The 25,329-nt window shown below is 38.1% G+C and overlaps 1 protein-coding gene across 2 annotated transcripts in view; it reads right to left on the minus strand.

Annotated features, from left to right (window-relative positions):
- PREX2 (phosphatidylinositol-3,4,5-trisphosphate dependent Rac exchange factor 2) overlaps positions 1-25,329 on the minus strand; it is a 280,879-nt gene that overhangs the window by 130,792 nt on the left and 124,758 nt on the right. For both annotated transcript variants that reach the window (XM_003274806.4, XM_003274807.2), the window contains exons 15-22: positions 22,428-22,500; positions 19,301-19,443; positions 18,118-18,210; positions 15,579-15,727; positions 10,848-10,933; positions 7,949-8,085; positions 4,935-5,052; positions 1,303-1,487 (exon numbers count right to left, since the gene is read on the minus strand). In XM_003274806.4, the coding sequence (XP_003274854.2) occupies positions 1,303-1,487; positions 4,935-5,052; positions 7,949-8,085; positions 10,848-10,933; positions 15,579-15,727; positions 18,118-18,210; positions 19,301-19,443; positions 22,428-22,500 (984 nt within the window). The remainder of the gene's footprint in view (positions 1-1,302; positions 1,488-4,934; positions 5,053-7,948; positions 8,086-10,847; positions 10,934-15,578; positions 15,728-18,117; positions 18,211-19,300; positions 19,444-22,427; positions 22,501-25,329) is intronic.

Genomic DNA, 25,329 nt, shown 5'->3' on the forward strand with positions numbered 1-25,329 from the left:
TGCATTTTAAAAATATATATTTTAGATATCAGTAGATATATAGAGAGGTGCAATATCATCAGAATGATGAGATTTTTAAAAAGTTAACTTTCAGAATATAAAACCAAAAGATAAAATAATTTTAAAATAGTTCATTTAGATGTCTGTATTACTTCCTCCCACTAAAATTTTAAAAATACATGTTAGAAATGCTACATCTATCTCAACTATTCATATTTTAAACAACAATTCAAACAGAGACATAAAGGTAGGAAAGCTACATCTCATTTTTCTTACTTGTGATATCTGAATTCTCATAGAATACAGAGCAGTATGAAACACTAAATCCAGCACCTGTGGAGGATACAGTAGGAGTCTGATGGATTTACCTTGTAGGCAGGCCATGAAAAGCCAGCAGTTGCCTCTTTACCATGTGTTTTATTAATTTGGATAAAGGCTCCCTTCCTTCCTCTCCATCTTGTTTCAGCCTAACGACCTTTGCAAAGGTGATGTCCTTTCCAAATGAGAATTACATAAATATCAGAGGATCTATTCATAAACTGATCTCTACAGTTCCCAAAATTTTATGAAATAAACATGGCACTTGCCAAATTTGAAATTTCTTATAATGTATTTCATGACTTTGAATACTCTTCAGAGGATTATGTACATTTTAAAAAAAGTAGCATCTGTCATGAAAACCATCTGAATTGGATTCACAATAATGAATTCACAGACACAGCAAACTTAATAAATGCTGTGAAGTCTTTGCCATATCAATGAACACCTGCCTAAGCAAGGGTTTCATCTAACTTAACACTGTGCTCCAAAAGGATCGATAAAAGGAAGTTGTATGCATACCAAATGGTGGAGGAGGGGGAGAAAAATAAGAAATTGAATGAGGCTGGGCACAGTGGCTCATGCCTGTAATCCCAGCACTTTGGAATGCCAAAGTGGCTGGATCACTTGAGGTCAAGAGTTTGAGACCGGCCTGGGCAACATGGTGAAACCTCATCTCTACTAAAAGTACAAAAATTAGCTGGGCATGGTGGTGCATGCCTGTAATCCCAGCTACTTGGGAGACTGAGGCATGAGAATTGCTTGAACCCGGGAGGCGGATGTTGCAGTGAGCCGAGATCACGCCACTGCACTCTCACCTGGGTGACAGAGTGATATTCTGTCTCAAGAAAAAAAAAAAAAAGTTTGAATGAGCTGACAGCTGCAACATGTATAGCTATTTTTATTTTTTTAAGTGAAGGAGGGGGAGGATTTCAGTTCCTTTATTTAGAACAAAAAATCTTATTTCTTCAGCATCGCTCCTACCTTGGCAGTTAAGCTGAAGAAACCTTTGGGCTCAATCATCTTTTCCACCACATTGCATTTGATGCCAGCTGTGCTGTCGTACTCATACACGACACCATATTCCAGGTGGACATTGTCCACTGTCAGACTCACATGCTCCTTCTTCCCATCAATGATGGCCATAGTGTTGAATTTGTCAATAACCTCTGGAATAAAGACAATTGTAACTCAGTAAATTCATGAAGGGTTTGTTAATCTCCTCAAATAATTTTGTGTCTCTTTAAATAATTTTTAAAGAGTTCTTTAAGGGATGGTTAAATCTGATGTGTTAAATGAAGCATCTATTCTTGTTAACATTTTAAAAAATAACATTTCGAGAAAAGCATGTGCTTGAGTGATCCAAACCTCAGCACTCTAACATGACTAGTCTTATCTTTGTATATCTACTTCAATCTGTGGACCATATGTCTACCTATTTATATCAATATAAATACTATACATAAATTTTTTTATTAAAGACATGTATGACTTAGAGTCAGGATTTCTAAAACTGCCTCAAATGTTGTATGAATATTTTCTTAAAGCAGGAAAAAAATCCATAAAGAAGGCCATATTGAAGAAGCAGAAAGGAGATGCAAGAATCATTTTATTTTGGCAGACAGGGTGCCTGCAGTTTCCCAAACAGCAACTTACAGAGAGGGCTCATTGAGAAAATTTCTCATTGTTCACTATAATAAAATTTCCATCTAAAATGTCTGCCTATAGTTTTTTAGCCTACATATGGTATGTCAGCTGGTGAAAAATACCTAAAATCTCAAGTAAGAAACTCCTGGGAGACCTAATAGTAATTAAATAAACAAAACTAGAATATTAGTTTACTTAGAATGACAAAGCCCAAAAATAGCATAAACAGTAAATATTAAATAGGCAAAAGTAGAATATTGATTTATCTTAAAGTAACTAAGTCCTAGAATAGCTACAAATCAATTTCCAGAGCATTATAGCAACCAATCTACCTTTCAATGTGGCATCAAGGTTGATTTATTCCAAATTAGGAATATAAACCTCAGAATAAGGTCCTGAGATTTGTCCTGTTTTGGATAAATATTATGTATTACCATAACTATCTTATTGCTCCAATGAGTTGAGATGTTTCTGATATTACCCGTGACTTGGGTAGCATCCAACCAAGTGGTCTTCCAGGAGTGCAGAGAAAATAGCTTTTCTATGATCAGAAAAATAGCTTTTCCTAAGTACCCCCCATATGATCAGGGAATATACAGTAAGAAATATAGGCTGGGCGCCATGGCTCATGCCTGTAATCCCAACAGTCAGGGAGGCCAAATGGGAGGATCACTTAAGCTCAAGAGTTTGAAACCAGCCTGGGCAACATGGCAAGACCTTGTCTCTATCAAAAATTTAAAAAATTAGCTGGGCATGGTGGCATGCGTGTGTAGTCCCAGCTACCGGAAGGGGTAGGGAACTGACGGCGGATCACTGCAGCCCAGAAATTAGAGGCTGCAGTAAACTATAATAGTACCACTACACTACCGCACTGTAGCCTGGGTGACAAAGAAAGACTCTGAAAAAAAAAAAGGAAGGGTAAGGGAAGGGAAGGGAGGGGAGGGGAGGGAAGGGAGGGGAGGGGAGGGAGGGGAGGGGAGGGGAGGGGAGGGGAGGGGACGGGAGGGAAGGGAAGGAAGGGAAGGGAAGGGAAGGAAGGGAAAAGGAAGGGAAAGGAAAGGAAAGGAAAGGAAAGGAAAGGAAAGGAAAGGAAAGGAAAGGAAAGGAAAGGAAGAAAGATATATTTTATATATATATATACACACACATATACACACACATATATATGTATGTATGTATGTATGTATTTGGCCCCGTTCCTGAAATAAAGCTTTTAAATCCTTGTGATTTACTGAGTGATAGAGGTGACAGGAATGTCTTTCGTTATTTATAACAAGCCCCTTTAGAACATAACTGAGTTTATGTGAATGAGGTGGCACTTGGAGAGCCCACAGCTAGCGTCAGGATGGGGGCTGGTTGTCAGGGGAACCAACCATGCGATTAGGGGGTAGGAGCTTTCAGCCCCACCCCTGGACCTCTGGGCAGGAGAGAGAGGCTAGAGTTCAAGTTTAGTCACCAATGGCTGCTGATTTAATGAATCATGTCTAAGGAATGGAACCTCCATAAAAATCCCTAAACGACAGGGATTGGAGAGCTTCTGAGTGAGCGAACACACCCACACGTCTGGAGGGTGGCACACCCCAACCCATCACAGAGCTTCCCACTACACAGCTCGGTGCAGCACTCTTCCAGACATCGCCCTACTTATCTCTTCATCAGGCTTTTCATTTCTTATCCTTTATAATAAATCAGTGATTGTAAGTTTCTGGGTTCCCTGAGCTGTTCTAGCAAATAACTGAACCCGAGAAAGGGATGTGGGAACCCACTGAATATATAGCCAGTTGGTCAGAAATACAGGTGAAAGCCTGGGACATGTGACAGGCACCTGAAATGGGGGCAACCTTGTGGGGCTGATCCCCTAACCTGTGTGTCTGTGCTAACGCCTGGCTTTACAACTAAATTGAATTGTAGGACACCCAGTTGGTGTTAGGAGATTTTGGGAATTGGTTGGTATGGGGGAAAACCCCACACATATAAGGTGGCAGAAGGGTTTTGAATGAAAACACCTCAGAATAGGGAATTCTTCTCCAGCTGTGCTGGTTGGAAGGAACCTAACAGTGTAATAAAAATATCCAAAGACATCCACCAATAATATGAGTGGAAAGACACCAAGAAAATATAAGAGGTGATTCATGGGCTTCTGAGAAAAAGTTTTGAAACAATAATTTAAGGTATTTGTCAATTGCAGACATAAATGTAATTGCCTCAGTCGCCCTTGGCAAAGAAACCACTGAATAGAGCCATTTGCTGGTTTACTCCATTGAGGAAACAGAAATGATAACCGTCCTTATCAAAAGATCTCTCTCCCTCTCTCTCTTTTTCTCTCTCATTTGCACACTACTAGTTTGCTCCTTTCCTTACTGTCAATGTTAGAATACAGTAAAAGTAAAAAAGAATCTTCTAGAGCAGGGCTTCTCGAATTTTAATAGGCATACAAATCAAATCTAGTTAAAATGAGGATTCTGCCTCAGTAGATCTGGGGTACAGCTGAGATTCTGCATTTCAGTCTAGCTCCCAGCTGATGCTGATACTGCTGCTCTGTGAGGCACACTGGAGGCCAGGTCTAAACAACACTGAAACTCCAAACAAGGAAACACATTATAACCTGGGTTTGAAGGTTTGAATCCTCACTCTACTACTTCACTAGTTTGAGCAAGTCCCTTAACCCATATAGGCTTTAGTGTTTTCTCCACTGAAAAAGGAATGGTGATACTCATTTCCATTTTATGAGATTTTCTTTTTTGGTGACTAAGTGAGATAGTCCATAAAAACACTTCATAAAATGCGTAACAAATAGAATTTGCCAGCTACTAGCTATTATTACTTATGCATCTGACAGACATCTGTTTGGTGATAACGACTTAAGAATGTGGCTTCGACATGTACAGGACCTTCAATATTTGGGAGTAGGCACATGCACAGTGGAAAAGAATACTATAAGCTCATGAAGAGGAAAACAAGAAACCTACCTTCTACTTTACAGTCAAAAGCATCCCCTGCTTCATCCCCAGGAGGCTTGGAGTGAGATTTTTGAAGGTCTTCTTGAGCACTCTCAATGCTATTATAAACCCATTGTATGGAATCTTGCTGGAAATGAGGAGGGAAAGAAACCTCAGAGGTATTAGTGCTTCCTAAAATGAATGCCCATTTGGAGACTTGACCTTATGTATTCCTCTAGTTTCTTTAAAAATGGTAACATTTGAAAGAGAGATACAATTAACATCAGAAACTAAGAAAAACTCAAGGACAATTATATTGTTTAACAAACACACTTTCTTTCTTTTTTTTTTTTTTTTTTTTTTTTGAGATGGAGTTTCGCTCTTGTTGCCCAGGCTGGAGTGCAATGGTGCAATCTCGACTCACCACAACCTCCGCCTCCCTGGTTCAAGCGATTCTCCTGCCTCAGCCAACCAAGTAGCTGGGATTACAGGCAGGCACCACCACGCCTGGCTAATTTTGTATTTTTAGTAGAGACAGGGTTTCTCCATGTTGGTCAAGCTGGTCTCGAACTCCTGACCTCAGGCGATCTCCCTACCTCGGCCTCCCAAAGTGCTGGGATTACAGGCAGGAGCTACTGTGCCTGGCCTAACAAACTGATTTTTTAAAGCTTCAAGTTTTATCTTCCAAGATATGATCCAAAGATGTATGTTTTTAAATAGGATATATTCCCAAAAGTCTTACTTAAACGCTTCAAGTATATCTTAAGTAAGTTACAAATCACATTTTAAAATAATCAAATGTGGCTGGGCATGGTGACTCACACTTGTAATCTCAGCACTTTGGGAGGCTGAGGTGGGAGGATCACTTGAGCCCAGAAGTTCAATACCAACCTGAGCAACGTAGTGAGACCCCATCTCTTATTAATAAGACAAGAAAAATAAAACAATTGTGAGATGGACAGTTGTCTGATGAATCAATTATCTATAATTGTACAAATCATTTACATGTTCTCCTAACAGATATATTCTAATACATTTACTGCTATTTTAGAATCAAACAAATATGAAAATTGGAAGGACATCATTCATCTCATTGGTCTCCCAAGTAATGTAACTATCTTTTAATCCCTCCAAATAAAAAATCATCCTATTTTTAAGGGCGATTTCCTTAAAAATTGTCCTATATTTTAACAGCAGTTCCAGTCTTATTTAGAGAAATGAGAGAGATGAGATGACCACCAAACAAAGGTTCAAGGGTTGTATTACTTTACGGGTTATAGATTTTCTAGATAAGATGTTAAATCAAATTAAACTGCATTATTGAAGTATGATACAATATGTATTATCTATCTTTTGTATTAGCTTCTCAAGTGTGTCTAATTAATATATTGCTACAAATCATTAAAATGCTAATTAATATTTGATCATTCCATTACATCTTGGTGCCCTGTTGTGGCCACCAATGAGCCACACTGCTTAGTTTCCCACTTTGACCCTGGGCTTGGCCACGTGATTTGATTGGTCCAAAGGGATACTAGCAAGTACAATCTAAGTAGAATATTTATCACTTGTAATGTTCCCTCTTAAAATTCAGACACGAACTGAAAACAAAACCCTGCTAGAGACTGGAAAGAGAGGCCATGCAAAGGTGCTCTGGAGGGTGACCTGCCACATGGAAACGGAGGCCACGGACAGGGGAAGCAAAGGTGCCCAGTCGGGTCCCAGCAGAATGCAGCCACATCAGTAACCTCATAGGAACCACCCCATGGCCGCCCCATAGAATCAAGACAAATGGTCAATTATCATTGTTTTAAGCCACTAAGCTTTGCAGTGGTCTATTTTGTGGCAATGGATATCTGGGAGAGCATGTTAGTGGATTTTTCTGCTCATTTATTGCTTTTCTTTAATTATTTCACTGATCAACACCTCTATAAGAGGATAGGCAGGGAAAATAAAAAGAAATGAAACTCAAATTGATTTCTCTGCTTATTAACATTCTGGTAGAAGAGAAAAGATTCGATCATTTCAGAGGAGACTTTAAACATTCATTCAATAATACAGTTCAACAAATATTTATCAAGCTACTATCAACCAGAGTAACCTGTGAGCCTATATATAACTTCCAATTTGCTATGCTAGATCTGACCTTCTCATTAAGTAAAACTGATCAGCTATTTTCATGTAGATTCAGTATTTTGCAGGCCATCAGCCCTGGCTTATGAGAAATTGGCCATTCATCTTCCAGGTTTGGACACAGTCACATCCTCAAATCCAATCCAGAAATGAGTACTTCATTATGCATGACAGGAAAACACAAGGCTTCTCCTGTAAAGTTCTGCCTGCATCTAGCTGATTACATTGCAGGAGTTTTCTCTTATATGCCAAAATTCACATTTTCTTCATGAGATAATAGCTTTGCTTATGAATTATGATTCTAATTTTAGTTTTTTGTGGCACTTGTAGATCAAAGGATAGTGTTCTACAATTTTAGATAACGCCGAGTACATTTTGGTATTTTCTTTTAAGAGCTAAATGCAGTTACCTAAATACATTTTGGTATTTTCCTTTAAGAGCTAAATCCAGTTACCTAAATAAATATACCTCAAAATCAATCACGGACCTTATAAAACCCACAATTTTTGCTTTTTCACAGAAATCTTCTAATAAAGAATATAGGTATTTATAGTTCATACACACAGACACAGACACAATGATCATCACATATTCTAAAGCAATCACAAGGGCCAAGAAAACAGTTCAAACCTTTGGATTTCAATTTGATACAACTCGTATCTCAATGAAAATGAAAATACTCCAGATCACTTTTTAAACAGATGGCAGTACTGTAATAATAAAATGTAACTAAACACAATCAATTATAATTAATTATGCAGATAAAGCAATCATTATGAGATCTATAATGCTGTGTTTAATTTTAAACTTAAAATTGGAAACCACAAACATCTCTGCCACTATCTCACCTCGCCCCTTAGGTCTTTATGCAAGTAGTCACTCAGATCCCGATTATCCGAAGGGCCACTTACCTTCATTGGCCGCCTGTACTTCCTGCAGGCTGTAACATGTGCAATGACACTGGCATGTGTCTCTTTGCTGACGTTGATTCCGTTCACCTTGATAATACACTGTCCAGGGTGAAGACCAGCTGCTGCAGCCACAGTTCCTATAAATACAAACGGGAAAATAACCAAAAACGAATTTCAGGAATAAGATTCATTTGTATGATATATACAATTATGGAAGGAATTTTAAAATATGATCAAAGTCTAGCTAGTATAATCTTGATAAGCTTGGTTCTGAGAGCAATGCCCTCTCAACACTTTTCTGCTTTTTAACTTAACTTTCAAACTGTGATCAATAGAATATTTCTCACCTCCCTAAGAATGTTTGAAGGGATGTTGCCAAGTGACCTTTATAATACTAATCAGTTCTTTTTCCTTCCAAATGTCTAGTCAATTTTTCTAAATATGCATATACAATGGTAAAATAAGAAGACCAGAAACATATGCCTTACATATCTTCCTTTATTCTATAATATTTCTAAATATTCAAATAGAATTCACTTTTGTTTTTTAAAATGACAACAATTTAACATGCACATAAAAAAGAAAATCCTTAAGAGAAAAATCAAGTCAATAAGCAACTATGATTGGACTAGTTTTTCCAAGAAAAATAAGAGTTTGACATATATACAAAAAGTCAGAAACAGGGGAATTTGTAGAGAACAGAATTAATGAGATAACATCACACATCCAGTCATTTTGTTGGCATTGATACAGATTTAAATATGAAACTAACATAACCTAACCAGTGAGCTAAGATTTCTCAGAACCTTCCAATTATTGTTATTTGATAGTGTGATCAAATCAATATTAACAAAGTACCATTAATAAATACGTGTAACAAATACAATGCAAATAATTAATACAAATGATTATAAACTTATAAACATGTTAGAAGAGACTTATTTTGTGACCAATGTCTCTCATAAAGAAATTATTAAACATCTTTAAGAAAATAATTTACATTCAAGAATGTATCTTTGAATTTCTTCTTAGGCCCCATAAAATTCACTCCTAGAAATGTTAAGTGGTTTTCTGCATGAATTAAGTCTTAGGGGAAAATGGAAAATTATCAGCAGAAAGAACAGCCTGAAAAACAGCCTTGCTTCAAGAAATCACCTGGCCACTTGGAAGCATCCAAGCTGTTCTGTTTGTGTGAGCTTAGAATGGGAGTGGACAGGATTGGAGAGTTGAATAGAGCCGGACTGTGAAGTCCTTGCCTTGCCTAAGAGGCTCAACCTTGCTATAAATGGAAGACTCTGAGGGCTTCCTGTCTGAAAGGCTGACTTTGTCTGTAAAGTAGGAACAAGTTCATCTTGGGATATAGGAAGCAATTTTGAGGAGCAAAAAAAACTGATCAGGGACACGTTTTTAAAAACACTGAGTAGTAATACGGGCCCAGTAGAAGACAGTGAATTGGGAGACACTAATTAATAACCATGACAGTTTTTTCTAGCTACAAGGGAGAAAGGGAGAAGACGTGGTTAGGCTGATCCAAGGCTGAAGTGCAGCAGCTAGAATGCAGCTGAGGGTGGGGGCAGGGGAGCCTGGGGATGCTGGCAAGCGTGACTGCAGTGACTCACACGAGAAATCTCTTTTTCTTGTGGCAAAATTATAGTTCCAAAAAATAACTAAATATCTTTCCATTTCATACACATCTGAAAGAGAAAGCACTTGAGCATTTCTGTCTTTTACTCTTCAGAAACAAAAAGCACAGACACCAGACATAGGCCAACCCCATCACTAAGCTCCAAAGATAGAACCTTGCTCTTTAAATGACATTGTAATAAGGGAAGAGGTACAGCTTGATTCACTCAGGCTTTAAGCTATTTTATAGCACTATTAATGTGAATTATTCCTTTTTGGCTTCGTGAAAATGCAGAAGATATTTGGTGCCTCAATATCCCATTTCAGTTTGACAATATTTAATGAGTTATTGGGAAGGTTTTAACTGTCTATCCATCTGTATGTTTCAGAAATCTGAGAGAAAAGACAGGTTTCTGAAATCAGATTTTTTATCATACATACAATAATGAAAGTAATGTTATAATATAATAAAGGTCTAGCTAGTATATTCTTGATAAATTTGATTCTGATAAAAATGCCCTCTTAAAATTTTCTTGCCAAATTTTCGGGTGATCACATCAAGATACTTTACATTCTTTAGTTATAAAAAGCATGTATGTCTCTTGTTAGATAAACACATGACTTCTTATGCTAATAGTGACACTTCTTGCTATAGGCACAAGTTACTTACTATGTTTAGCAGTGTGGGACCTGACAGTTATTACCTTCAATTATTACTAGTGTCAATTTAAAATTTAAAACATACATATGATAACAAGAGATGTCAATAATCAAATGAAAAAAGAGTAAGTGTGAACATAACTTTTTAGTCACTAAAATTATTTAATTTAAAATGCATCTTATGATGAGATTTAACCACGGTTTATAAAAGTCCCCGAAGGAAGTGTATAGCAATAGGTTATAAAGTCCACAGATCAACTTTAAACCTAAAAACTCACAACTTTGGATTACTGACAAAGAAATACAATTATTTGAAATCAAGAAAAATACAAATACAATATCTTAAATTTATTATATCCTTTGGATAAACTAACACATGCAGAAAAGTGAGATTTAGGCATAATTCTTATATCAATTTTTTAACAATGATAAATATGGCTTAGAATTTTTTAGTTTCTTTAATGTTTCTGGAATGTGCTACCATTGAGTTAATACAGTGAAAATATAATTGAGAATCATAACAACATGATTCTGCCTGTTTTAAACACATTCCTGTTCTGTCGGGCACATCCCAAACCTGCTGGAAAGCTGTTCCCCTGCAAGATGAATTTCCTACCTCTTCCTACAGCATGCACAACAGAAGGGCCAAATCCTCGGATCTGGAAGCCAAGTCCATCAGCCGAATCTGGAATTTTCACTGTCCTAAATCAATCAGAAAATAAGGTACGATGAATCGTAAGCATCACAACTGGTTAAAATAATCATCATGTATACCTTTACACCTCTCAATAAATACATATTGAGGATCTACAGTGTGAAAGATGTTTGGCTAGAAATCCTTGGAGACAAACATGGTCCCCAACCTCATGCAATACAGTGTTTCTAAACTGAGCACAGTCGTTACACAGTAAAGCCTGAAAAAGGAACATTGGAGTGTAGTGGCTTGACCACTGCTCACTGCAGCCTCAATCTCTCTGTCCCAGTGATCCTCCCATCTCAGCCTCCCAAGTGGCTGGGACTAGAGGCACAAGGTGACACCATGCTTGGTTATTTTACCTTACTTTTTTCATAAACACGGGGTCTCCTACGTTGCTCAAGCTCATCTTAAATTACTGGACTCAAGTGACCCTCCTGCCTCAGCCTCCCAAAGTGCTGGGATTACAGGTGTGAGCCACCACATCTGCTTAAACCTAGCCTTGAATCTTCATGTAGTCAGTTTGTAGCTGGATAACTTGGATAAGCTCCTTAACTATTCTGACACAGAAAATTTCACAGAAAGATAACATTGTTAAAAGTTATTTTGCAGGGTATCTGTGGCAATTAAAAAGAAATAACCTTGGTAAGTTGCCCTGTACCGTGCTATGAGCTATACAGGTACTTAATAAAACAGAAACTTTTCTCTTTAGTTTACTGTTACAAAGAAAAAAAATGAGGGACCTATGAAATTCTTTATAAAAATTAATGTAACAGAAATACAGAGTTAATACATTTCTACCTATTGGGAGCTTTATCAAAGAACAACAAAGAGCTAGTTATAAAGAACAGATCTGTCAAACATGTTATCAAAATATTTTAAGAAAATGATTCACTTTAGTATTTATGCAATGAAGGTTTAAAAGAATAATACATCAGAAGGCAAACCTGAATAAGAGAAGAAATCATTCCAATGAATCTACATTAAAAAAAGAAAAAAGATTATGAAGAGATGGGAAACTTGAGCAAGCTGTCATGGCAAACCAGTCAGGGGTGTCCAATTTGGCACTCATAAATAAGATACTTCACAGATGAAAGTCAGAAATCAGACAGCAACAATGAAAAGCAGAGAGCGCAAGATGCGAGGGAACATCATAACAATACGAGTATGATATCGCAGCCGGGAACAAAAACAAATGAATACAACGCAATAAATTGTGATAGATAGCCCTTGATGCCCAAGAAACAAAAGTGTTTCCCAAAAGATGAGTTAATCATAAAGTAAATGTCAGCAGCACTTCAAGGGCATATTAAACAGAGTCTGAAGGTAGATACAGCGAGACTTATCTGCAGCTTATGAAATCGCTGTGGGAGACAGTTGGAGCAAAACTAAGGGATCAAACACTTCAGAAAGCCATAGGCTACATTTAGGCCTAAGGCAGAGAGGCTGGCACTGCAATCTCAAATATAACCTAGGCAGGCATTCAGGGATAGAAATGAAGATTTTCTGCTCTCGGAAAACTTGAAAGTATTATTATAAATTAGGTTATACACTATGAAGTTATCTGTATGTATGTGGGATCAAGGTCACAGAATTAATGTATCCTTTGTCCTTAATTAAATAGTTTTTGGTGTACAGGGCTGTATTCATTTCCTTTGAATAATACATAGTTATCAGTGTTTGTCAAAGTTTCACTTGAAAATGAAAGATAACTGACCAAAGAAAGAAAAAGCGAATGAATACATATTCTGGTGAGCCTGAAACAAAATCAGAAGCAGTTCATGCTTCTATATATTATGAATGAAAGTTCACTTCTGCTGAAACAACATAGAACTTTCAGGCCATGGTGAATTATTGTTGCTTTTGAATTTTGAGTAATTCATAGTGGTCTCTCAAGCTTACTGAGCAAGGTTTTTCTATCCTTCTAACATTGCTATGGAAGGTTGACTCTAATCTTTAAGATAATTATTTTTTCCTTAATCCAAATTGTACAAAACACCATGACATGCATTTTGGTCCAAATGTTGGAACCCCCTTAGTAAAATGATCTTTAAAAAACATGTTTCCCTGGTGAGAACATTATATTCCCTATTAAAAAAGAATTACGTTTATACAAGACGGATGTTCTATTTCCTACAGAAAATAAGTGTACTAAATTATCTGCTACAAAGTCTTTTGAAAAATCCCTTGATGTTATCAAGTATGAAATATAGCTAGAATCAAAAGAAAATTCTTTTGCATTTATCTCTCATATTTTTCCCTTTTCCTCAAAATGGGATACTACTTAAATTCCAAGAAGCTATTGTAAGAAAATATGACAGTGATTTATAGAACTCATACATTAGAATAAGGACATAAAGGAAAAGTCATTTATTTCAAACAAATTTTTTAAAAATGAGTATGCCATCTTCAAAAAACTGAGTATGCTATACAATGTAAAATATGCTCTTGATATAATAAAGTAGCAATGAAACATAATAAAATGAGAACACAACAGCATCATACATAACATCACTGGGTACTTACTATGTACTGGATACTTCAGTAAGTTCTTTACAAACCTAGTTTTAGTCAACATTCTTTGCAGTTCCATGGCACAGGTACTCTTATCCCCATTTTATGGATGAGGACATGAAGTTATACACTTAGCTAGCAAGTAGTGGAAGAGACGCTTGAACCCGGAATCTAGAGTTCTAGACACAGTGCAACGAACACTAAGAAGAGTCAGAAGACACAGATTGCTATTCTGCTCATCTAGCAACTAAGTCTACGACTGAGGATTTGCTCCTATTTATTCAGTTTTGAAGTTGATGACCTCAAAGTCTGTAACTGTTGGAATGTCTGTGATCAGTAGATCAGTATTTGTAGGGTTAAATCAGGGGGCCCTAGGGAGGACCTAATGATTGCTTTGAACACTACCCCCTTATTCCTTTCCAGTCTGTCTTCTTCCTTTTAAATGCCCTCAAAGTGTCAGGAGGTGGGCAAGCAGGACAGTCTTCTCCTAGACAGAGTTGAATAAAGGGAGAGGAACAGACCATAATTAGGTTTAGAGGGAAGACATTGCTGTGCTTCTTTCCTGCCCTCTAGTCCAGACTTCCTACATTAGTAAAAAGTGAGTGTCATGCTCACTCTTTCAGACCTCTTGGTAAACTACTGGTAGAAGCTAAAGCATCTACTTTAATGAATTCACACTGTCTTGAAGAGACTCATTAGGGAGAACCCAGCCCACTGCACTGCACTTTGACTCTTAAGATAAACACTGCAGAAGTACATCCAGCTATTCCTGAATATATATAACATATAAATATATTACATACAAATATGTATTTTTACATATTAAAATCTATTTAAGGCAGGGAAGAATACTGCATATACTTATATGTTAATAGGTAGTTAACATTTAAAAAATCTTATTTTTGAAGTGCTAAACTTCATTTGCTTTAAAACCAATGAAGTTGCTTATCATGATTGACAAACGATACAAGTAAAATTTAAACAATAATTTTGATATATTATGCTAAGTAGTTTGTACAAATGATCTCAATTAATTAATTGGTTAAACAATTCAAGGTAAATATGATAAGGAAATACTAAACCATTAATGATTGGCACAAGAAAAGCCCATGTCTTGCAGGTATATGCATGGTATGTTATTAAAAAGTAGCACACAGCCAGGTGCGGTGGCTCACGCCTGTAATCCCAGCACTTTGGGAGGCCGAGGCGGGCAGATCACGAGGTCAGGAGATCGAGACCATCCTGGCTAACACGGTGAAACCCCGTCTCTACTAAAAATACAAAAAATTAGCCGGGCACTGTGGCGGGTGCCTGTAATCCCAGCTACTCGTGAGGCTGAGGCAGGAGAATGGCGTGAACCCATGAGGTGGAGCTTGCAGAAAGCCAAGATAGCGCCACTGCATTCCAGCCTGGGCGACAGAGTAAGACTCCGTCTCAAAAAAAAAAAAAAAAGTAGCATACAGAGCATGCTCTCATTTTGTGAGTACCTGATTGTGTATATGTGTACCAATACCTTAAAAACTTTAGTTAATACTTAATTTCAAAGGAATAACAATGGCTATTTATGGGTGATATTGTAAGAAAAAAAGTCTCCCTTTAGAAACATTTGTATTCTCTACATTTTCTATAATAAACAAATTTTTTTCTAATCATAGGTAGATAGATAATAGAATTTTTTAAAGAAATGGACAAATTACTAAGCACTTGCAAGCATGGATTATCTTTCAGTCTTTTTTGCATCCCTTATGAGTGTTGAATTATAAATGGTATCTAATCATCTGATGGCACCAGAAATTCTTATAGCCGAACATGGAGAAACAACAGTTCTTTATTCTCAAATGTTCTACTAGTTTTCTTCACTCATAGTAAAAACCCAATTCAACCCAGATCAGGAAAATTTGGGCAGCAAAAGAAAAGCATTATTTCTACTAAAACTACATGATTCAAGTAACAAGTATTTTAGCATCATAAGCGATGTAGTTTCTCCCATCATCTGTAAACCAGTATCAGTGATATTGGTGAGGTTCAAGCGTTCCAAGCAATAAGATGCTTAATTCTAAGCATTTACTTAGTTATCTTTTCTGTGTTACTTATCTATGTATAACTTTTTAAAAATCACACATAAATCATACAACTTACTCTCTTGGCTTTGTGCTCACAAGAACTCTTAGAGGTTTTCTGCTGTTTAAACAAGATTTCAGGAAGCAATCCACTTCATTGAAAGGTCTCATAAAAACTAGGTCACCATTAATAGCAAAAATCTTTTTCCCGACTTCCATGCCAGCCATCTAAGAGAGAAATTACAAAAAATATGTCAAAGTATATTTTAATAAGAAATTTGAGTTTTTCACAAAATTAGAATATGAAAAGTTTCAGAGTTTATAGATATTGACATTTTAACACACCTGCAGTGTTTTCATACAAATTCACAAAGCAGAACTGTGGATAACATAGTTATTATTCCCTTTGGCCTAGTTTTAAATTTCAACATAGAACTTTACCAAAATTATCCCCATTTCCCTCCCTGACTTAACATCCTACTCCCCTCTTCTGTTTCACTGTTCTTTAGCTTATTTCATCCTTTTAACTATAATCAAATCCCAGGTTAATTTTTTCCACCTAGAGCCAATTAACTCAGAAAGTGTCAACTTCTGTATCTACATCAGTGACACCCAAATATGCATCTCTGGCCTGACATAGCTCAAGCGGCTCCAGTGCAGGAGAGAGAGGGAGCCTGGAATCCAAAGAAGAGAGCTGCAACCGGCATAGAGTTGTCAACAGTGCAAGCTGCTGAAAAGAGGACAAGGAAGATATTATCCCTCCACGCCAACCAGCATGCACTTCTCAACCAGCCTTACTGCCTGTAAACTACCGCTGTTTTGGTTGTCAGCTAAATGATGTAAGCCTGAGAGAGGGCATTTTATTAGTGGCACAGTCAGATGCAGCTGTGCTCTAAGAACATCCTCTGAAAATGCCTGGGAGAAACTATTTCCTTCTCATAGACAATTACTAAAAATGGTCATTCGTTGGCCAGGTCCACTAACAGTGCCTATGTTGATCAGAGTTATTTTGTTTGAAATTAGTGTGCTGTACAGAAAGCTTTGTCTTACGTGAACCTGTGTTTTGATAAAACAGAGACCTTAGGCATTACCAGAGAGGAGGATGGGTGACAGTTTACCACTAACTTAAACAGATTCAAAGGTAAACATCATACTTTGTTAATTTTCACATTCATTAAAGATCTGAATATTGAGAAGTTTGCTTGAGGATTAAGTATCTTCCAACCAGGGGCACCAAGGTGAGGATACTTTAAACTAGATATATTTGGGCTATAGCACTGAAAAGTAGGGTCTATGAGGGTGGGGGATTTTGTGTCTTGTTTGTTGCTGTATTCCCGGAGCATAGAACACTGCCGAGTATGTAACGGGCACTAAATAAATACTTCTGAATGAATGAATGAATGAATGTATGATCAGGAGATTTTTTGTTTAAAAGGCTGGTGAAGTCACTGGGTGCAGTGGCTCATGCCTGTAATCCCAGAACTTTGGGAGGCTGAGGTGGGCGGATCACTTGAGGTCAGGAGTTCGAGACCAGCCTGGCCAACATGGTAAAACCCGTCTCTATTTAAAAAAAAAAAAAAAAAAATCAGCTGGGCCTGGTGGCACGGGCCTGTAATCCTAGCTACTTTGGAGGCTGAGGCAGGAGAATCACTTGAACCCAGAAGGCAGAGGTTGCAGTGAGCCAAGATCACGCCACTACACTCTAGCCTGGGCAAAAGAGGTAGACTTTGTCTCGTAAAAAAAAAAAAAAAAAAAGGCTGATGAAGTGAGAGAACATCAGGAGCATTAATCCAATGAGAAAATAGTCAAAGCATGTCCTTTAGTGATAAAAGTCATATAAAAGACTCAACGGTGATGGGAAAACAGAAGACACGGCTCTTGACAGAAAGGAAGAACCATCTGCCATGCATAATACGTGCTACCCTATGCAGTCTCCATGGGGCTCCAGGTTGGAGTCTGTGATTAGTGAAGCTCCAGGGACAAAGAATGAGCCACTTGGCCTCCCAGCAGGTCAAGAAGTTCACAGTTGAAGAGCTCTAGAACAGGGGTCCACAACCATCAGGCTGTGGACCAGTATGGGTCCAAGGCCTGACAGGAACCAGACGCACAGCAGGAGGTGAGCGGCGGGCGAGTGAGCACAAACCCTGAGCTCCACGTCCTGTCAGAGCAGCGGTGGCATTAGATTCTCATAGAAGCGCGAACCCTACTGTGAACTGCGCATGCGGGGGGATCTATGTTGACCCCTCCTTATGACACTCTTAACGCCTGATGATCTGAGGTGGTACAGTTTCATCCCAAAGCCGTCCCCCACCCTCCGCCCATGGAAAAATTGTCTTCCACAAAACCAGTCCCTGGTACCAAGAAGGTTGGGGATGGCTGCTATAGAATACCCACCACCTCCTGGCCCCTATTATCCCTGAGTGGCCAGACAGGACTCAGCTGCTGCTAATCCTAAAGGTATTCAGTAGAACTTGTGAGTAAGATTAACCGGAGACATTATGTTCGATAAAGATAATTTCAAGGCTGATTATCTTTAAAGGCAGATTTCAGTTTGTTTAGAATTTCTCTATTTTTATGTCATGACAACAAAGTTAAATTAAAATGCTAATTTACATTACCTCAGCATTAGATCCCTTTTCTACCAACTTTATTATTGGAACTTTATTTTTGTCTTCTAGCCCAAAGCCATAGCTGCCTTCATTGGATTTAATCTGAAATGCAAAATATTAACATTATTGATAAAGCAACTATGAAAAAAAATTACAAGTCAAACAGAACGAAGTAATGTGCATCACTGTCAAACATGTTTAACACCGTCTGGGAAGAAGTGAGGAGCGCCTCTGCCCGGCCGCCCCGTCTGGGAAGTGAGGAGCGCCTCTGCCCGGCCGCCCCGCTGGAGGAGCGCCTCTGCCCGGCCGCCCCGTCTGGGAGGAGGAGGCCTGGGGGGGAGTGAGGAGCGCCTCTGCCCGGCCGCCCCGTCTGGGAAGTGAGGAGCGCCTCTGCCCGGCCGCCCCGTCTGGGAAGTGAGGAGCGCCTCTGCCCCCCCCCCGGCCCCGCCCCCCCCCGTCTGGGAAGTGAGGAGCGCCTCTGCCCGGCCGCCCCGTCTGGGAAGTGAGGAGCGCCTCTGCCCGGCCGCCCCGTCTGGGAAGTGAGGAGCGCCTCTGCCCGGCCGCCCCGTCTGGGATGTGAGGAGCGCCTCTGCCCGGCCGCCCCGTCTGGGAGGTCTACCACAGAGGCCAGACGCAATGTGGGGGCTGGATGTGGTGGCTCATGCCTGTAGTCCCAGCACTCTGGGAGGCCGAGGCGGGTTGATCACTTGAGGCTAGGAGTTCAAGACCAGCCTGGCCAACATGGCGAAACATGAAAAATACAACAGACAAACCAACCAACCAATCCAGCGACAACGAAACAGGTCTACCTTGGAGTCATACTCTAATTTTTTCTATTTTCCTCCCTTTCTGATCCTTTATCCCACTTTCTTTTTCTTCCTCTTCCTGCTCCTTCTTCTTTGTCAAATAGAGGATTCAGTTATTATCATTGATCCATACAAAGTCCCTCTCTCATTTATTTTCTTTAATTCCCACCCCCCATTTCTATTCCCCGTCTTCCCATGTGCAACCTTCCTAATATGTTTGATATGCATCTTTTTGCTTGTATGTATTTTTAGAAAATGTTTATTGTTTTGTGTGCAAAAAAAATTAATAAAAAAAGAAAGAAAAAAAGAAAAAAAACATGTTTAACACAGTCTTCTGCTAGTGTCTAATCAAGAAGAAAACTTATATAACATATCAATAAACTTACCAATAATGACTTAGCTATGACATTTTCCACAACTTTTAAGTCATGTTTCATAAGTCGATGTTTCATATTTGATCCTTCCATTTCCTCATCCGAAAAAAAACGGAAAAGTAGGGGTTCATCTTTGAATTCGCTTTTTTCAAGGACTACAGAAAAAGACAGATTCAAATTATTTCAGCTAATTCAAAAATCGAACTCATTTTCAACAGCAGTGGCATTTATAAATTAATACCTGTACCCATAACCTCAACTTTATACTCCTAGGACTGGTTATATTCACAAGTAGCCCCGGGTTTTGTTTTTTTTTTCTCTTTCTTTCTATAATTTCGAGCCAATGTCTCCTTTCAATTACTTTTACCTACAGGATTTTGAATTTTTTAAAACAAATAGTATTTCTTCTGAGGCTAACTTTTTAAAATTTAACCAAGTCCTTCGCTTTCCAGATTAAAATCCAAATTTAAATAAAAGATTATAATGAATCCAAAAATGCATGCCTCCAAAACATAGAAATTTATGGTGTTTTCAATTTGCAGTAAACACTTTAAGCGTGTTTTTAATTTCCCACACAATTATGGGAAAATTCAAATGGGTTAAGTGTTGCCTCTGTGTGTGAACAACTCCCACTGTGTCCACTTTTGTTCCAAAACTTCAAGCCAGAAATATGCCTTCTGGGTGAAATGTGATTTTAGTTTCCACGAATTCCTGTTTCCTTTCTGTTTAAAAGCAATATTCTCAAATAACCTTATTTCTAGAAAGGTCTGTTTTTCCCCCCTTATCTGAACATTAGTATTTTCCCCCAAATCCCCTAAGATTCTTGGAATGCACTGATGAAATAAAGTTTATGTTTTGTTAGTATTTTAAAAAATAAGGCTAAATACTGATATGAAGAATTTGTATTCAGTGAGATCCTGACAGCTGTCAAAATACTTTACAAAAAAAAAGTTCTCTATTTCTTATTTATCTGTCCTTAATACCTTGAAGGTTGATTCATTAAGCCAGAGACTAAAAGAAAGTGATCCCAGGGCACAGCAGAAAAGTTAGGTTTTGTGATGAGACAGGCCTGAGTTTAAATTCCAGGACTGGAAGTGAGATAAGAAAGTTACTTAATCCCTCTGAGTTTCAGTTTCCTCATCTGTAAAGTGGGGGCAATAAAACCTTCTACATATTGTTGCATAAAACCAAAATGAGGTAATAAATATAAATAACTTGGCATATAGTAAGCAGTCAAAAGGGATAGCTATTTGGTTTCATTGTTTTTACAGAGTTCCAACAAATAATTGTTGACTGGATGAATGGCTTTATTGATCTTTGGTTGAAAGATTGGATGGCAACATGAGTTAACAAATGAAACTATCAACCACAAATTTAAAAAACAACGGAAGCCATAATTAGCAACAGAAGTGAGAATCTATTTTATTGTTACTATTTTAAATATTTGTAGAGATGGGATCTTGCTATGTTGTCCAGGCTGGTCTCGAACTCCTAGGCTCAAGGAATACCTCCCACCTTGGCCTCTCGAAGTGCTGGGATTACAGGCGTGAGCCACTGCACCTAGCTCAGAACCTATTTTAGATCGACTTAATGATCTAAGCAGTTTCCCAAAGCTCACACAATGTTTCTGCTACAGCTGTTTCCCTCCACCAAATTGACTTTTAAAAGGAGCATGATAGGGCATCACAATAAAGCCAGGCATGAGCCACACTGTTCATGCTTTACTGTCAGACTTTTGTATGAAAAACTTTTGATGTAACTCAACATTTTATAATAAATGCTTAGATAAAATTACTGTGTGTTGGTGCTTTACTTTAAAGAAAAAAAATTGAAACTTTTGCAGGTTTTCAGCTTGATATTACAAGTTTAATCCCCTAACATGATGTAATTTCTTCCATTCATAGTTTGTTCTTCAAGGACCAATATTTCTCCACGACAACTCACAGAGTGATCTGGAGATAGGGAAACAGGATGGAATTTCCCCCAAAAAAATGATAACCAAGGATCTTCTCAAAATCACTGTAACCTTTGCTGTACTTCCTTCTTCATAAAAAAATGTAAAGATATTCTGAAAGTAACTGACAAATAGGTATAAGTGCTATCAAATATATGTCTATAAGCATATTATATTAATAATTAAAAAGAGGCCAGGCATAGCGGCTCACGCCTATAATCCCAGCACTTTGGGAGGCTGGGGCAGGCAAATTACTTGAGGTCAGGAGTTCGAGACCAGCCTGGCTTGGTGAAACTCCATCTCTACCAAGAAAAGCAAAAATTAGTTAGACGTGGTGGCATGCACCTGTAGTCCCAGCTACTCCGGAGGCTGAGGTGGGAGAATCGCTTCAACCCATGAGGCAAAGGTTGTGGTGAGCTGAGATCATGCCACTGCACTCTAGCCTGGGTGACACAGTGAGACCCTGTCTCAAAAAATAAATAAATAAAAACAGAGAGATGCCTGTTTGGGTTTATGGATTCTATATGATGTTACAAAGAGGAAAAGCTTACTCTCATTACCCTGATAAATCTAAGAACTTTATTTAAAAATTCTTGTTTGATAACTTACTTGAAGTCATCCCAGGGCACAGTAGAAAGAGGTTTTGTGGTGACTTACTTGAAATCATCAAACAAGAAAAAATATTAACATTTCATGATCAAAAATGATTTTTTTCCTAGAGATCTATAATTTTGTTCTCTGAGGTAATTTTAAAAACATTTTTCTTAAAAATAACAGTAAATAGTCAACCACATATGCTGTCATTCAATCATTCTAATATATACTGGCATTCAAAATAAAACCGTAAGTCCGATCTGAAATAGTCTCAAAGAGGTTTATGAGCTTAAAAACAAAACAAAACAGAAAAACTTCTAGCTCAAGCCATTGCTCTTCTAGAATCAGCATAGGCTAGAAAAATAGGGTAGTAGTCATGGCAATTGGTAGGTAACAGCAATGAGACATAGGAATGGCACCAGCAGTAAAACTGAATGCAGTTGTGGTGACCCAACCTGAACCCACAGCAAGACCCAGACAGTCTTGCTGGCTCATCTCTAAACGACCTCACTGCAGCACTGGGTGTTGCAGTATCCTAAGAACCAACGTGATGAAATACATCTGTAAGCTCCCAGGGTAAAAAACTCCTACCATGGTGCATAAATCCATTGTCACAGAGTCCAACGCCAAATATCATTGCCTCTTCTCTGGTGCGGCAATCTCCCTGTTAACCGAAAAAGCACTGTGGGAGTTAATAGGCAACTAAAGGCTTTGTGGCAGCTTTGTTCCATTTAACATTCCCAGCACCAAATTCAGACAAAGCTTCGCTTATAAAGCATGCATTGCTTTATAAGACAAAATGCATCTAATTGTTATAAAACATTCAGTTGATTATGAAAACATTTTCTTTTGGCATTAAGTAAAAAAAACATTTAATATTTCTTGAGAAACAAATATACTTTATTATACACAAAACTATGTAAGTAACAAAAATTTATTGCTACCATAAATGATGCCTGTTATTTCTTAGATTAGATTTCTTAGATTTTATATTCCAATTATGCAACAGGGAAATATCCTGTAAATTGACAACACTCTAATTAAACAATCATTATGTATGACCTCAGTCACTAACTATTGCCTTCCACCAAATGGTCTTGCCCTGTGAGGACCCTTGAAGAAACCTATTAATCTACGATGACCTGTAAGACCTTACGAGTAAATCGTTTGGCTGAGCTAGCAAATACAAGCTTCTCTTTCATTATTTTGCCAAAAAAAATTAGATCATTTTACTGAATCCAACAAAATAGCCCAAAGCAACCTTTTTCTTTCGGTTTTTATTTAGAAAACAACTATTTTATTCCTTTAAGTATGGATCCATGTATATGAACATGCATGTGTGTGTGTGTGTGTGTGTGTCTGTGTGTGTGTGACCTTAGAGTTGTATTGTTACAGTTTAAGCAGCTTTTTTCTCACATATTATCTCATTTTTCCCCAGTCCTATCTTTTAGCACTTAGGTATGTTACCAAATCTACTCTCTCCTCTCTGGCTTCTATTCCATTTCTACTGTCTATACCTTCATATGGTGTTTCTTCTTCTCCCTTCTAAATTACCATAATTTTTTCTGGACTCTTTCTAACAATTAAACTATTTTTTTTTTTTAAGATGGAGTCTCACTCTGTCGCTCAGGCTGGAATGCAGTGGCTTGATCTCAGCTCACTGCAACATCCGCCTCCCCAGTTCAAGCGATTCTCCCACCTCAGCCTCTCGACTAGCTGAGGTTGCAGGCGCATGCCACCACACCCGGCTAATTTTTGTATTTTTAGTAGAGACGGGCTTTCAACATGTTGGCCAGGCTGGTCTCGAACTCCTAACCTCAGGTGATCCACCCGCCTCGGCCTCCCAAAGTGCTGGGATTACAGGCGTGAACCACTGTGCCTGGCCAGAATTAAACTTTCTTACACAAAAACTCGGTTCCAAAACTTTAAACAGACTGTTCTTTTAGAATCATAATGTATTGAAATTCTCTGTTGGTCTTTTAAAACTTTCCATATCTTGGTTTTAGGCTATCTCTCCAGCTTCACTCTCCAAAGCTCAATATCATATCTCTTGCTGTAGGCAACTTGGCCTCCCTGCTGTTACCTGAAGTCTGTGCTCATTCTTCTCCTGCTTTCACTCATGTAATTGTTCGTAGCTGCAATGCCCTTCTCTTTACCCTCCACTCACTCACATTCTACCTGTCTATAAAGGAGCAAAATAAGAGTCCTACCTCATGCTGTGACAAATCCAACCCTCACTAATCCTCCTAAGAACTACCAAAACACATAATCTGTAACTTCAGACTCTGCATCTGGCCCTCTTCAAAAATTGAGCTGTTTTGTAATTTTTATGCATTCATTCAAAAGATACTTATTTTTTCTACATATTGTGCCAAGTGATAGAAAAAAAATATATTAAACCACTCAAGCACAAAATAATTCCCTGCTCTGAGGTAATTCAAATCTAGGGTAGGATTTGGTCATTAAAAGGTAAGTACTTTACTAATAATCAATTTAATCCATATTCCCAATGAGGCAGATATACCTGGGGATCTGGGACCACAGAAGATGACCCTGAGCCTAGGCTAGAGGATCTGACAAGGCTTCTTGGGGGAGATGACGCTGCAGCAGAGCCTTAGAGGGTACATGAAAATTAGCCCAATTGACCAACATCACTGCAAGGCAGAAATCATGACTGCTTCCTGCTTTGTTTGTGTATTCTATCATCAAAGCACTTGCTTGAACATCAAGCTTACAAGGAAAGCTTGTTTAATAATCACTGACATTTGATTGCTTTATTTGATTAATTATTCAAATGAAACACTGGCCAGACTAATATTATTGAACATAATGGTGTAAAAAACATAGCCTAACGTGTTCTGGGTTTCCTATGCTTTTTTAAAATCCTACTTGTGCCATATGCACCCGGTGAGCATTTAGAAAAAGCATAGTAAGACCGCATGGACATGAAGAAGCAAGGCATTATTTAATTATGAACTATGAGTGATCCATGCCCAAATCACAATGTACAGGAATTGAATGATGTTTTAAAGGTATATTACTGCACATGCCCAATAAGAATTTCACTTTTTGAAATAGGGTATTTTATTACAAACCATTATACTATAATAGAAGCAGCACAACAACAGTGAATGAAAAATGTATTCAGAAGAACACAACACTCATTTTGTTTCCCCAGATGACATCGCACAATATATTGCAGAATAAGAGAAAAACTATAGGCTCTAGAATATACTCCAATCATAGTAGAGCCAGTTTTTTTACTCTGTGTTCTAAAACCGTCCAAATCAATTCAGTGTCTCAGTCCATACTGGACATTCAGTATTATCATTTCAGAGTCTTGGTAGAAAGAGACCCTTACTTTAAAAACAAAAAACAAACAAACAAACAAACAAAAACCTCTTCTTCATGTTAGATTAAGAACTTCAACTTGTTGTTCTCTTATCCTTCCATTACTATTCTGCCTTTTCCAAGGCAGCCTATGTGGTCCTAA

The sequence above is a fragment of the Nomascus leucogenys genome, chromosome 16 (genome assembly GCF_006542625.1).
Source record: "Nomascus leucogenys isolate Asia chromosome 16, Asia_NLE_v1, whole genome shotgun sequence".
NCBI lineage: Eukaryota > Metazoa > Chordata > Mammalia > Primates > Hylobatidae > Nomascus > Nomascus leucogenys.